At 43.7% G+C, this 13,627-nt stretch overlaps 1 protein-coding gene across 1 annotated transcript in view; it reads right to left on the reverse strand.

The window, feature by feature from the left end:
- Nucleotides 1-8,513: 8,513 nt before the first annotated feature.
- Nucleotides 8,514-13,627, reverse strand: part of AIPL1 (AIP like 1 HSP90 co-chaperone) — a 316,559-nt gene continuing 311,445 nt past the window's right edge. Inside the window, exon 6 of the mRNA XM_086958475.1 lies at nucleotides 8,514-8,713. Coding sequence (XP_086814601.1) covers nucleotides 8,514-8,713 — 200 coding nt within the window. The remainder of the gene's footprint in view (nucleotides 8,714-13,627) is intronic.

The following is a 13,627-nucleotide window of genomic DNA, read 5'->3' on the forward strand; positions in this document are numbered from 1 at the left end:
GCCACATGCAGTAGATACTCACCTAAATAGGACAAAAACTCAGCACCTTACGAGCGCCCGCTTATCTGGGTACGAGCTGACGCTCTTGGCTAGCCACATACACATCAAACAATGCAATACCCTAAATCCAGCTACACTGTTACCGATCCCAGTAGAGAAAGGCACTCAGGAGCAACATGATTGATTGTGTTCTCATTTACATTTACATTTACATTTACATTCTCCGTACAGAGGAAGAGACGAAAGGTAGAATCGATTTAAACGATACGCCACTCCTGGACCCGGATGGGATCCTATGGGTGGATGGTTCTTGTTTCAAGCTTCCCAATGGTGAAACGACTGCGGCCTATGCTGTTACCACTTTGCATACAGTTGTAGAGACAGCACGCATTAGGCATAATTCAGCTCAAGCAGCTGAATTGATAGCTCTGACTAGAGCTTGCGTATTGGCTAAAGGAAAAAGAGTGAATGTGTTCACCGATAGCCAGTATGCATTTGGGGTGGCCCATAGTTTTTGCCGCCTCTGGAGGGAAAGAGGATTCTTTTCCTCCCACGGTACTAAAATACAGCATGGTCAGTTAGTGAATGACCTTCTAGAATCACTTGCTTTGCCCATGCAGATAGCAATTGTGTAGTGTAGTGCGCATAAGAGGATCACTGATGATGTGGGTGAAGGAAATGCTTTTGCGGATCAGATAGCGAAAGAGACAGCTTGAGATGTGACAAGTCGTATGTATGTTGCAGGCCCTGCTAGATGGGTCAGCCTAGGAGGAATGTGCGAGGACACAATAGAAAGTGTGAAAATGATTCAGGGAGAGGCTACAGAGAAAGAATTGAGTAAGTGGAAGGATGGCATGGGAATGTTGGATGCGACGGGGTGTTGGATAGAATTGTCGGAACATCAGCGTTGGCTGTTACCAGACGCCTATGTGCTTCCAGTAGTTACCATGGCGCATGGTCCAGCCCACATTAGTGCGAAAGGAATATGCAAGCTTTTAGCTCCTGTATGGCAGAATTCGGGGATCCCTAAATGCGCAGATAATCTTGTTAAGCATTGCATTGTTTGTTTAATGCATAATCCAGGAAGGGGGACACCAACCCCAGCAGGCCATTTTGCTCCCCCAACGTATCCTTTTGAGGTATTGCAAATAGACTACATTCACATGGAGAGATGCAATAACTTGAAGTATGTCCTTGTGGTGGTGTGCGCCTTTTCTAGATGGATAGAGGCCTATCCCCTAAAGGGTAATACTGTCTTGTCTACAGCCAAGGTCCTTCTGAAAGAATACTTCCAGAGGTATGGTTTACCTCGAATTGTCTGGAGTGACAATGGAAGCGAATTTGTGGGTCAAATCATGCAGAAAGTATGTGCAGGTCTTGGTATTAGGCAGAAATTCCATGCGGCAAACCATCCTCAGTCAGCGGGTTTGGTAGAGTGCTATAATGGCACTCTCAAGCTTAAACTTGCGAAGATACAGGCCAGCATGGGTCTTGCTTGGCCCGATGCTTTACCTTTGGCTCTCTTGTCCACCCGAACAGCTGTTCACTCTCGTGTGGGACTTAGCCCGTACGAGATAGTGTTTGGACGCCCGGCGAATGTCTGGGGAGTCCCTAAGCCCAAAAAGTACTTTGACATAGAATACCCAATGTTGGTTGACTATTTGCATGACCTGACCACTAAATTGTGTGTTCTCCATCAGCAGGTACACAACGCTTTGCCTCAGGCTTCCTCGGATCCCGGGCACACCATCCAACCCGGGGACTGGGTGTGCCTGAAAAACTTCCAAAGGACGAAGAACTTGGAGCCTCGCTGGCGAGAGCCAAGACAGGTCCTGCTGACGACACGTACAGCTGTGAAAGTGGTTGGAAAGAAGAACTGGATTTATGGTGTGCACTGCAAAAAGGTACCCTTGCCTTTCCCCTTTGACCAGTGGGTCCGCAAAGGTGTAGGTGATTTTGAAGGAGAAAGGGTTCCCCGGTTTGTACCTTTTAGCGATGCACACCTGGAATGGACTTGGACTGAGAAGGAAGACAATGATGTTTTGCAAGAAGCTGTACCATCGCATCTCAGAATAAATACAACTCATCCAGAGACACTTTTCCAGGACCAAACTGTCCCAAACAAGACCAGATATGATTTGAGGCCTAGAGCGGCCAAAGACAGTTGAGACTTTTTTTTCTTTTCTTAGTTCCTGAATTGTATTTTTTTTCATACGATACTTGAATCATCCAATTAAGTTGCAGGGTCGTGGTAGGAGACTTGGTTTGTGACCTGAGTAGTGGCAATAGGCCTACAGGACCTGCAGTGTCATAGGACGGCTAATAACCACAGCTAAGTGAGATAGGAAGATTGCCACGAGCAACACTTTAGAGGATGAATTCTAGTGAATCAGAAATTGATAAAAGAACAAAAATGAAGAAAAAATACTGTAAATTATTATATAGTAGATGTGGAGTAGCATTATGTGTTTTAACCTTTTTATGTATTTTATTAGCTTGTGTGGGTTGGGTTACTCACACTTTGCAGCCAACATCTGTACCTATATATACTTTCCAGCCCATACCTTTTCGCACTACTGGTTCCCCACACCAATTTCATACGCTACCAGAGCATGAGCATATTAGGAGAATGGAATATTTAAACAATTCCTTCATTCAATTGTTACACCAGCATCAATTGGTGATCAATACCACCGATTGCTGGGTATGTGGACTTTTACCCCATAATACGGATAGAGGAATGCCATATTTAGTTCTACCCTTCTCCCTAAAAGGATCTGCTTGGGCTTACACCTCTATGTTTGCCAATGCCTATGAGAACCAACATCAACATCCTGTTGGTCCGTATAGGGATGGAATTGACGTTAGTCATTACGCACTAATCAAAGGAATAGTGGCTATGTCAAAACATTATAAGAAATTTAATGAATTCCCCACTGACGAACGACAAGCATACATTAATTGGAATGTGACACTAGTCTTACAGACAGAGCCAAAAGGAAAAGATCCCCACCTATATATACTGTACCCCACCAAGGTCACTTGTGTCTCCAAGGAAATGGTCAAAGTTCTAAGGCCCAATTGGGAAAGAGCACTTGTAACATCACATATACCTATGCATCCCAAACGTCTCCACCACTGGTAGCGTCTCAAGGGACATATTTTGTTTGCCATGACAGAGCCTATACATGGCTACTAGCCGATTTCTCAGGAACCTGTTATATAGTTTTTCTCCTCCCTCCAACATATACAGCTCCTTCAGGACATCACAAGACAAGGTACGGTAGAGGGGTTATTGCTTTGGAAGACACAGCAGGACAAGAAGGAGGTGATTTCCTTCAGGGATTCCTCCCATTTTGGGGCCCTATGGCCAATAGTAGAAATATTAGGCATCTCATTCGAGTAGTTGAAGCAACAATAAATGAAACTGTCGAAGCACTGAGTAATATAACTGCCGAGCTTCAGGCGGATCGCCTATGACATTACAAAACAGAATGGCATTAGACATCATTCTTGCAGATCGTGGTGGAGTCTGTAAATTGATTGGATCCAGTTGTTGCATTTACATACCTGACAACGCCCCTACAGTATACCAGGCCATCTCTAAATTACACCACATTGCTGAGTCCATCCACCAGGATGAAGGAAATTGGTCTCTTATGGGATGGTTTTGGGGACTACTGTCCACATGGGGATGGAAGGTATTGACTTTCATTGGAGTAGTCTTGGCCATCATCTTTTCGTGTTGCCTTTGTTTGCAATGTGGTCCCACAATCTGTGGTCTTTGTGCTACTATGTGTGTCCCAAGACCCATGTCACAGAAAACAGAGAATATGAAGATGATGTTGCAGCAACAACTTGACGACCTCATGACCATCGACATTGATTCTCATGAGTCTTTGTGAATTGCCTGCGTAATGGTAAAAGGAGGGCCTGAGGTTCTTTAATTTCGACTCTATTTTACATTTGCTGCCATTTTGTTTTGCCTTTACACAGGCTGCTCGATGAACGAAGTATCTCTGCCCTTTTGGACTGCAACATGTCAAAAAACCCCTCCGTCCTTGTTTTGAAACCGATCTCAGACACTAGCCGGCTAGTTTGGACTACCTAATCCCTGTATCAACTATCTGTTAGCCTTTAGTATTCTTCTCTTGCCTATCTTATCTTTTTGGCCTTCGCCATTCTCTCCCTGTGTTTTCCCATTTCACAACCTTTCTTTTGAATCATACAGACATGTCCTGCCATTGCAGCACTGAACTATGGGTAACAGTATTGATTAACTCTGGGGGCTGGATAACACACAACATGTAAGCAGAGAGCATTCTGGTTACGTAACACCTTGTTTTCGAACTCTTCTGATTGGCTAAAATTTTGTACATTCGGTGTATGTTTGTACAGATGTATTTTTGCTGTAAAAGACTGTGAGCCACGGAGTAAAGTGGCAGTCTCCTGAGAACCTACTTGATTTACTTCTTGGACAACTGTGCTTAGCTGCAGCTAATAAAACTTGGTTTTCTACGCCAACAGAGTATTCCGTGTCTCTGTGCAACAAGGCAGGTGAACTCGAAGATTTCAGGCGTGCCCTGCGCCGCCAGGCCCAAAGGCCTGGTTCTTCAGTCTGCCCTGCCCTATCACCAACGTTTCGCCAGTCATTGTGTGATTATCGCTGGATTTCCAGAGATAATCGTACATTATGAAGCTATCGCTGATATTTCAATCGCTTTTGAGATAAGCGTCGCTGATAGCGCGCTATCTCAGCGATATAAACCAGCAATAGCAGGCGATAATTATCCTAGCGCTAATTGCGCTTAGCGATAATTATCGCCGTTTTTTGGTGATATGCCCTGTGGAGAGCAGAGGTGCAGGTGAGAGGCGCACGGAAGTGATAAAGGAGAGATGCGAGAGGAGAGCTGCGTGGACGAGGTGAAGAGCAAAGGTGGTGGAGAGGGGTTTAGGGAAGGGCTGCACCGTAGTTATGCAGAGGCGAGGACAGGGGCAGATGGGCAGTGATGCCGGAGAGGGAATTCCCACTTACGAATCAGCTTTTGCACATCTATACGATTAAACTAAAAGTTAATAAAGGGAAACAGGATAACTGCTGTGATTGTGACCCTGCTATTGTGTTACTCTACCTTCCTTTAGCTGGACCTGATACGTCACTTCTGTGAACACTGACAGTGTACAAGGGCTTAAATAGGAGGCCCTAAATATTGCACAGTTTCATATGCAATAGTATACTCACTTTTAGATGTTTTTAATCGGTCAATACCTGAATGGCCTGGATATTTGGTAGGTTTGATAAAATTAACTCCAGAAATTTTTGGCATGAATATTGCTTTGTATGAAAGAGCGGATAAGGGCACTGGTGTTTGGAGGCATGGGTGCCCACTGTGGGTTCAGGAGAGCTGGATCCAGGCTAGACTGCCAGGATGTCCCGAACAGCTGCATTTACACCCAATTAAACTGAGCGTAAAAAATGTACATATTCAGAAGTTTTCACTAAATATGTCTTGGGTCCCACCCACCTGCGCTCATGCTGGACACCTCTTTTACTGTAAGATTAAAGCACACTTGGATTGTGATGGCTTGGAACACTAGAGCAGGGCAGGAGCTGACAATAAACCAGGGCACGGGAATCTCTATTTACTGCTGTCAGAACTTTGTTCTGATACACAATTATAAACAGCATCATCTTCCTAGTCGGGTGGAGGGATAAAGAACTGCACGCATAAACAGCCCCTTGGGCTGCTGTCCCACGCTGAGGATTATTTTCTTGGCCACATAAAAGCAAAGTGTGCTATGGCCCTCGGACCTGAGGATGGCCTTTTTGGTCCACAGAACCGAGTAAACAGACAGGGATCTCACCAAAGCCCTTGGACTAAATCGCACTGTAAAGATGACTAAACTGCTTGCTACAGAACTGGCCAGGAATCTTGCAGGGTTACTTGTGCTGCTGTATTTTCAGACTTAGCTTCTGAGAAGCAAATCAGTACAACAATTGTACAGTGAAGAGGTAACCCACAAACACCGTCATTCATTACTTAGAATGTACAGAATGAATGCCTCAGCTATATAGTTAAACATCTCTAATGTATATTAGAACATTGGAATGTTGGGAGCTCCATTGAAAACAATGGAGTGCTCCGGGCTTATAATGGCTGGTATAAGCTTGGAGCTGGAGAGGGCCTTTAATAGCCGGTATGGCCATCTACGGCGGGCTATAAGGCTATATTAAGCTGCAGCACAGTAAATGACAGAGATCAATGATAATAATCAATAACACATTAGCACGGGTAATTCTTAGAATTAAAAAGTGGACAGAATACCTAACATTATATATTGGCCAGTAATGGCCAGCATCATCTTATCACTTTAGTGAGAAATATTCCCAACCCAGCATCAAATGTTACTTCTTTTGGCTGCTGAGGAGGGGTGGGGGTGTCCTTTTAGCAAGACAGACAGTCCAAGCCACAATGGGGTCCCTCCAGCTCAGCACAGGATCCCCTTGTATCGAGGGTCCTTTCTTGAACAACTCAAGGCCTGGAGTTTTTAGACACTGTTAGATGGATGAAAACATGAAGTATCCGTTCTACTTCTGAGGCTAGTCATCTGTAAGGCATGAAGTAATACAGTAATGTGAAATTAGAGTGTGAGCTTCACGCATTTCCAAAGCAGTCCACAAAAACACAACAGGAGAAGTTTGCAAGCAGGAAAGGGTAGCATGTGCTGAAGGAAGACAGTAGCAAATAGACCCTTAACTTAAACACTTAAACGAGTTTCAAAACAACACACCTTAGGGCATGCAAAGCACGTGTGTTATCCTCATCTAAAGCACCTGAGGCCAAAGATTACCAGGCTGCAGCCTCGAGAAAGGGTCAGTATACTGACAAAGTGAGAGCCTGTATCAGCTCAGGTGTTCAGAAAACCGATCAAGAATAGTATGAAAGTAAAATTCTGAGAAGCATCAATTAAAATGACAGCAAGAGGAAGCTTTTTTATACGGGGGCAGAAGCCGAAAAAGGATTGTAACGTGAATAGGCGTGACTCCTTGCTGGTCTGCTCATTGTTTTGAGTAGTACGGAGCTGTATATAGCATTAGATATTGAAAACTATGGCCCTTTTTATGGGGAATTGGTATAGAGCAGCGCTGCAAGGCTTCTTGAGGCATTGCCCTACGCCACTCAGGAATGCATTGTATTTATGAAATAACGTGCATTTCTGTCCTTTCCCCCGCACTGGCGCACAATTGCTGCCTAACGCCAACATTGGCACCCTTGCACCATGGAGCAAGGGTGCCACATTACAGGCAGGATTGTTTTCGTGCTAAAAGGGGGACCTTCCTCCACAAAAACAAACCTGAGAGGCTTTTTCTGCAGCGCACATGCAATGATGCAAAAAAACACGAGAAAAAAAATATTACTCCTCATTATCCCTGCTGTGGGGCAGTGTAAGGTTTTTGCCCTGCCCCAGGTTAACTTTATTAAGTAAATCTGGGGCAGCATCAAAATCCATGGGTTGTGCATGGGAAAACCCACTCCAATCCCATGGAACAGAGGCAGGCAACACAGTGACTTACGCTGCTTTGTCTGCCTCCATATCTTTGAGGCCATGCATGGTGACTTTGCGTGGCCTCAAAGATATGATCGAGAGGCATGCGCTGCAGGAGCATCACAAAAAGTGACGTTCCGGAAGAACAAGCCTCTCATAATTAAACCGTTAAAAAACTAAGCGGCATATTTTCAAGTAGTTTGTGCAATGCAGTACACCAAATGAAGTTGCTGAGCTGTACTGAGTGAATGAGAGAGAGCGCAGACATGCTCCATATCTTCTAAGAAATGTGTCTGCCTAGCGCCAGCGCAGGAACCCTTTCGTCATAGTGCAAGGGTGTCTGTTTTAATGTCAGGATAGTTTTTGCGCAGGAAGCTTCTGCACGAAAACTGTCCTTTGAGGCTCTAACCTCTTTCGATGTGTGCTGCATAGTGCAGCAGAGAAACAAAGGAAATAACGCAGAGCAACAAAGATATTGCTCATAGCTACACCAGTCTCAGGCAGACTCACTATTCTGGTGCAAACACATGTCCACAAGTCTTTGTGAATATGGCTTTGCATCAAAATCCATGGGTGTACAGGAAAACCCATACTCTATCAAGTCAAGTCAAGTCAATAACCTTTATTCGGATATTTCGTTATCCATAAAAGTACACACATAATTACATACTCTATCCTTGCTACGCTACCCCTGATGCAAAGTAATGCTAGGTAGCGTAATACACTGCACTGCGCTACTTTTCTTTTTTGTACAAAGCAACACGAACAACCATGTGCATTGCTTTGTAACTAGCCAAAGGATTTTGCCTCCGGTCTGCATAAAAGAATTGACACAAACCGACCCAAAATCTTTTAAATCTGTCCCCTAGTCTGGATGCTTGAAAAACAAACCCAAGTATGTAGAACTTCCAAAGCTTATATAGAAACACAGAAGTGATTGGTTCACGAAAACTCAATCAGATTTGTCAAAACATATTCCTGTATTTGAGTTTGTCTTCTTCATTTTTTTCCTGCATCCTCGTCTCCAGCATCCTCAGCTCCCTGTCCACAGTCTTCTTCATGCGTGGGTCCAGCTCTTGTACTTTCTCAAAGTCTGCCCTTGCTTCAGCCTCATTCCACACTTCTGCGTGGGCTTTAGCCCGGATGTAGTAGGCTTTCGCAAGACCTAGGAGAGAATGGGCAGGACAACCTCTCAGTTTTCTATAGTCCATTGTGTAATTAAGCTCAAGATTGCAGAGGTCAATAACTTTAGAGCTGTAGTTCTACATAATACCCATCCCTCTGACTTCAGTTAAGGTTTTGATTTAAAACTGCAGGTCACTCATACGGGTACACACGGAATTCTACAAAAATTATGTATTTGAATATTGTTCTTTGGAAATATCATATCCAGAGTGTCACTTATATAATATTGTGACAAAAACATTAATAAATAAGTATAGATGTACTATTCTTAACTTCACATATCTACCTTAACTATATACGTATAATAAAGGCTCTCTGATGAGGAAGAAAGAATATTAAATATACACTTAGCTATATATGCTTTCCTTTACATATTTGTGAAAGCCAATATTTTGGCTTAAGCATTCTGACATTAAACCCACATAACTATATGCAAATGCATGAACATATTAAGACAAGCATGCACACAAACACAGAAATAGGCACACACACGTGCATTCATGCCCAAAGCACAGATTTTACAGTTAATAGTTTTGCATATCAGTAAGCACTAATGTAATGTTTTTGTTTTGTTTCAGAAAACAAAAATGTTTAGCATAGCATGAGTGATGCTTTAGGTCTACTCATACATTCAGTTAGTACTTTTTAATGCATATGGTTTATAACACTTGATAAACTCATCTTCCCCTCCTTGCTTGTGCCTACGTGGCTTCACTTTTGACCTACGTAGTTTAATCAAAAATGCTAAATAGTTTGTTGTATGGTCTTTCTCACATTGTAACATTTATAAAATGTAGGGTCATACTTACTATTTATTTATTTTTAAAGTTTTGTAGAGCGCAAACAAGACCCCGAGGGTGTTGAGCGCTTCACAGTAAAGGAGGGAGGAAGAAAGTAAGGGGACATTGAACAGAGGATAAGAGAAGGTAACATAATGAGGTACTTAGATGGTACAAGGATGTGAGCAAATATTACTTAATAGGGTAAGGCAGGGATTCTTAGTTAAATAGAATACAATTGTTGGGCAAAACAGCAACAGCAAAAAAGGACCTTTCGCAAACAGACGGGTCATGACCAATTAAGGCAGGGACTTGTTCATTAGGATTATTTTAACTGCATGTTTGAAAGCAGCCGTGTAGGGGATACTGCAAATTTCCGGTGTGTGAGAGTTCCAAATCTAAGATGCCGCGCCAGAGAAGGCTCTGAGCCTCGTTTTCTTTTTGTGAAAGGTCTGAAGTTTCAGTAGTATTTAATTTGCACTTCGTGAGAGTCTGCCCCCTCCTGATAATTCCAGTTTTGAGCCAATTAGCCAGGGCTTTTGAAGTAGAGGACTTTGTGCATCAGACAAGCAATCTTTAGTTGTATTCTTGCTTCGTAGGGTAACCGCTTTAGAGCTATTAAGGCTGGGGATATGTGCTCATTTCTTTTTCGATCGGTGACCAGTCTGACAGCGGTATTCAATGAGGCCGTGAGCAGGGCCAAGGTATATTTGGGGAGGCCACAGAGAACGCTCTCCCATAGTCTAGCCTCGGTAGGACAAGTGCTTGTACCACCTGCTTGAAGTCCTCTTAAGGGAGGAATGGTTTTATGTTTGTAATAATCATCATTTGGTGGTTCGCACCCATGCAAGTCCTGTCATTCACACACCAGACGCTGAATACACAAACAGCCAGAGGTACACAGAATGGTGAAGTAAGAAAATGCCCACTTTCTAAAAGTATTTACAACAAGGGGTGGTGAGGGACAGAGTCTCTGAATTAAGCAGAAAGCTCTCACCCAGTCAAGAGATCAGGGCTAGATCCAACACCGTTTTTTAGCTCACTGCACCATCCCAGTTTCAGAACCTGGCTGTATGCAAATTAGTCTGTTCCTGTCCCAGTGCATGATGGGAACAGGGCAAACCAAACTACAAAAGCCAATTCTTACACTGGGAAGGAAACAAGCTCCCGGGGACCGGTTTCTGGCATTACAGCCGTCTTCGGCCCGGGGACCGGTTTCTGGCATTTCAGCCGGGCCGAAGACGGCTGAAATGCCAGAAACCGGTCCCCGGTAGCTTGTCTCCTTTCTGGTAAAGAATTGGCTTGGTAGTTTAGTCTGCCCTGTTCCCATGATGCACTGGGCCAGGGACAGACTGATTTGCATATAGCCAGGTTCTGAGCTGGGATGGGGCAGTGAGATAAATAACGGTGATGGATCAAGCCCTGATCTTTGGACTGGATAAGAGTGGTCTGCTCAATTCAGACACTCTGTTCATCACCACCCCCTTTTGTAAATCCACTTTCTAAAAGTGGCATTTTCAAACACAGGATTTAAAAACCACCTTCACCAGAAGGTGTGTTAATAAATTCTGAGTTCAGAGAGCCTAAACTTAATTCTCCTATCTTATCCCTATTGCAAGTTACACCTGTAAAAATGTTACAGTGTAACTCCAATGATAAGCCTATGGGATAGATCGCCTTTCAACAGTAAAACATTAATTACACTGTATTTCACCATCAGGACATGTCTCACACACACTAATACATGTCCTACCTTTCACACACACTGCACCCTGCCCATGGGGGTACCTTGGGCCTACATTAAGGGTGCCTTACATGTAAGAAAAGTGAAGGTTTGGGCCTGGCAAGTGGGTACACCTGCAAGGACAACATGGCAGTACACAACTGCATGCTCATACACAACAGTGGTATGTCTGAAATATGGTGCACAGACATAATATCGAGTTTTAAATATCGACATACACAAATATCGAGTTGGAAATATCCTGATACAAGAATATCAACAGCAAGAATATCGTAGTCAAGAATATCGCCCTTAAGGTAAGAAATACAGTTTTTGGAAATATGATAATTAGTAATAGTGTTTGAAAAATATTGTTGTTTTAAATATCGATGTTTAAATTAGTGTAATGTATTTTAGTATGTATTTTGAAAGTATGTGATCTATTTTTTGTATAAGTATTGCTTTTTTAATTTTTTTATTCGTGTGTTACATTTTTAGCAGTTATTCATTGTTTTGTTACTTAAATGCTGCATTTAGTTCTGTAGCGGGTTGATGGTTTATAGGGGAATAGGGTGGGAAGTAATTTGATTATAACAAATTAATTAGATGTTATTACTTATCAGTATTTATTTAATTTAGATTTTATAGAGTCAGTTGTGGGAATTAATGTATTATTGATTAATTATTAATTGGTAGCTAATTTGTATTAATTCATTAATTGGTAATTATGTAAATTGTTCTTTTTTTAGGAGCTGGTTGTGGGTTTATAGGGGAATAGGGTGGGAAGTAATTTTATTATAAAAAAGATTTAATATTTTGTATTTATTAGTATTTATTTATTTTATATTTTATTTCATTAATTGTTGGAATTAATGTATTATTAATTAATTATTCATTGGTTGTTAATTATTATTCATTAATTGATCATTGTAGGAGCGGGTTGTGGGATTATAGGGGAATAAGGTGGGAAGTAATTTTTATATATTAATATTTATTTAACGTATAGTGTTAATAGTGGGAATTAATGTATTAATAATTATTGATCAATTGTTTGTTAATTGATATTGATTAATTAATTATTTGATAATTCATTATGTTAAGTGTGTCATTTTTAGGTCTCGCCTACGCAGCGCGCATGTGGTACATAGGAGACCTCTAGCTGTCGTTCTGCTCTTTTTCGAAGCACATACTCGTGCATATGGCGGCATCCACCTTGTGGGAGCACACGGGGGCGTGCCACAAGTACGAGTATGTGCTTCAAAAATTAGCAGACTGCGCGCGCACGCACTAAGCACTCCTTGGCTCTCTCTCTCTTGCTCTCTCTCTCTCTCTCTCTCTCTCTCCTCTCGGTTTTTCTCTATCTCTTTCTCTCTGTCTCTCTCACTCTCTCTTTCTCTCTCTCTCTATCTCCCGCCCCCTGCTGGCAACTGTACATTCAAGACGTTGCTGGTCTCCCTCAGAGTTCAACAGTTATGCGGTTATTTTGAGACATCATGTCACATTAATAAGCATGTCAAATGAGTTAGCCGCTCCTCTCTTGCCTTGTAAATAAGTTAGGAATGGCACAGCAGTGTCTAAACATGCAGTATGGAAAGGGGCGACCAACTCGGTCCCCCCGAACGTATGGCCGAGTGCCTCGTTCCCCCCGGGAAGCCATTTTTGGGCGGGAGGCGCGCCTCAGCTGGTATGCCCGAAGCGGCGTAGCTGGGGCGCGCTCGTTCCCGCCCTAGAGTGGGCTGGCCTAGTCACCGACGCAGCCAGCCACGCCCTCGGGGCAGGCAGGGGCGGGTATACGCCCGCCCTGAAGACGGATAAAAAGGGACGCAAGACCAGAAGACATCCTCTTGTTCTTGTGCTCTGAAGCTGCACCTCCTCGCTGCACGTGAGCTCGGGACAGAACGAAGAGCCAATTTTGAGCGTTTTAATCTCTCTCTTTGTCTTTTAGATACTTCGGCTGAAAAGATGCCCAAGAAAGGCGCGAAGAGAATGTCGACTGACCAGTTGGTTCGGGCCCTCATGAAGGACATGTCCGAAATTAAGAAGCGGTTGGCGGAGCGAGACGGCGAGGAGGGATCGGGGCGTCCACCGGCCGGAGGGAAGCCAAAGAGGCCGAGAAAGGGGCCGGTCGGGGGAGACGTCCCGGTTCCCCGTTCCCCGCTCGAGGCGCCAGCCCCGGTACCGGCCCCGGTACCGGAGGAGGGGAATCCGATTCCCGTAGTAGTCACCCCGACATCTGCCGAGGATATGCCTCCCGAGTTGGCGGCACAGTTAGCAGCATGGTTGGGGGACAGTAATGGGGGCGCCATGGCTACCGAAGCGCAAGCACTCATAAAGCAGTTGCGCGAGAAACGTGATACAGCCAAGGTGCCCGCGCCGGATGCGGCGATAGACA

The sequence above is a fragment of the Lissotriton vulgaris genome, chromosome 2_1, assembly GCF_964263255.1.
Source record: "Lissotriton vulgaris chromosome 2_1, aLisVul1.2, whole genome shotgun sequence".
Taxonomy (NCBI): Eukaryota; Metazoa; Chordata; class Amphibia; order Caudata; family Salamandridae; genus Lissotriton; species Lissotriton vulgaris.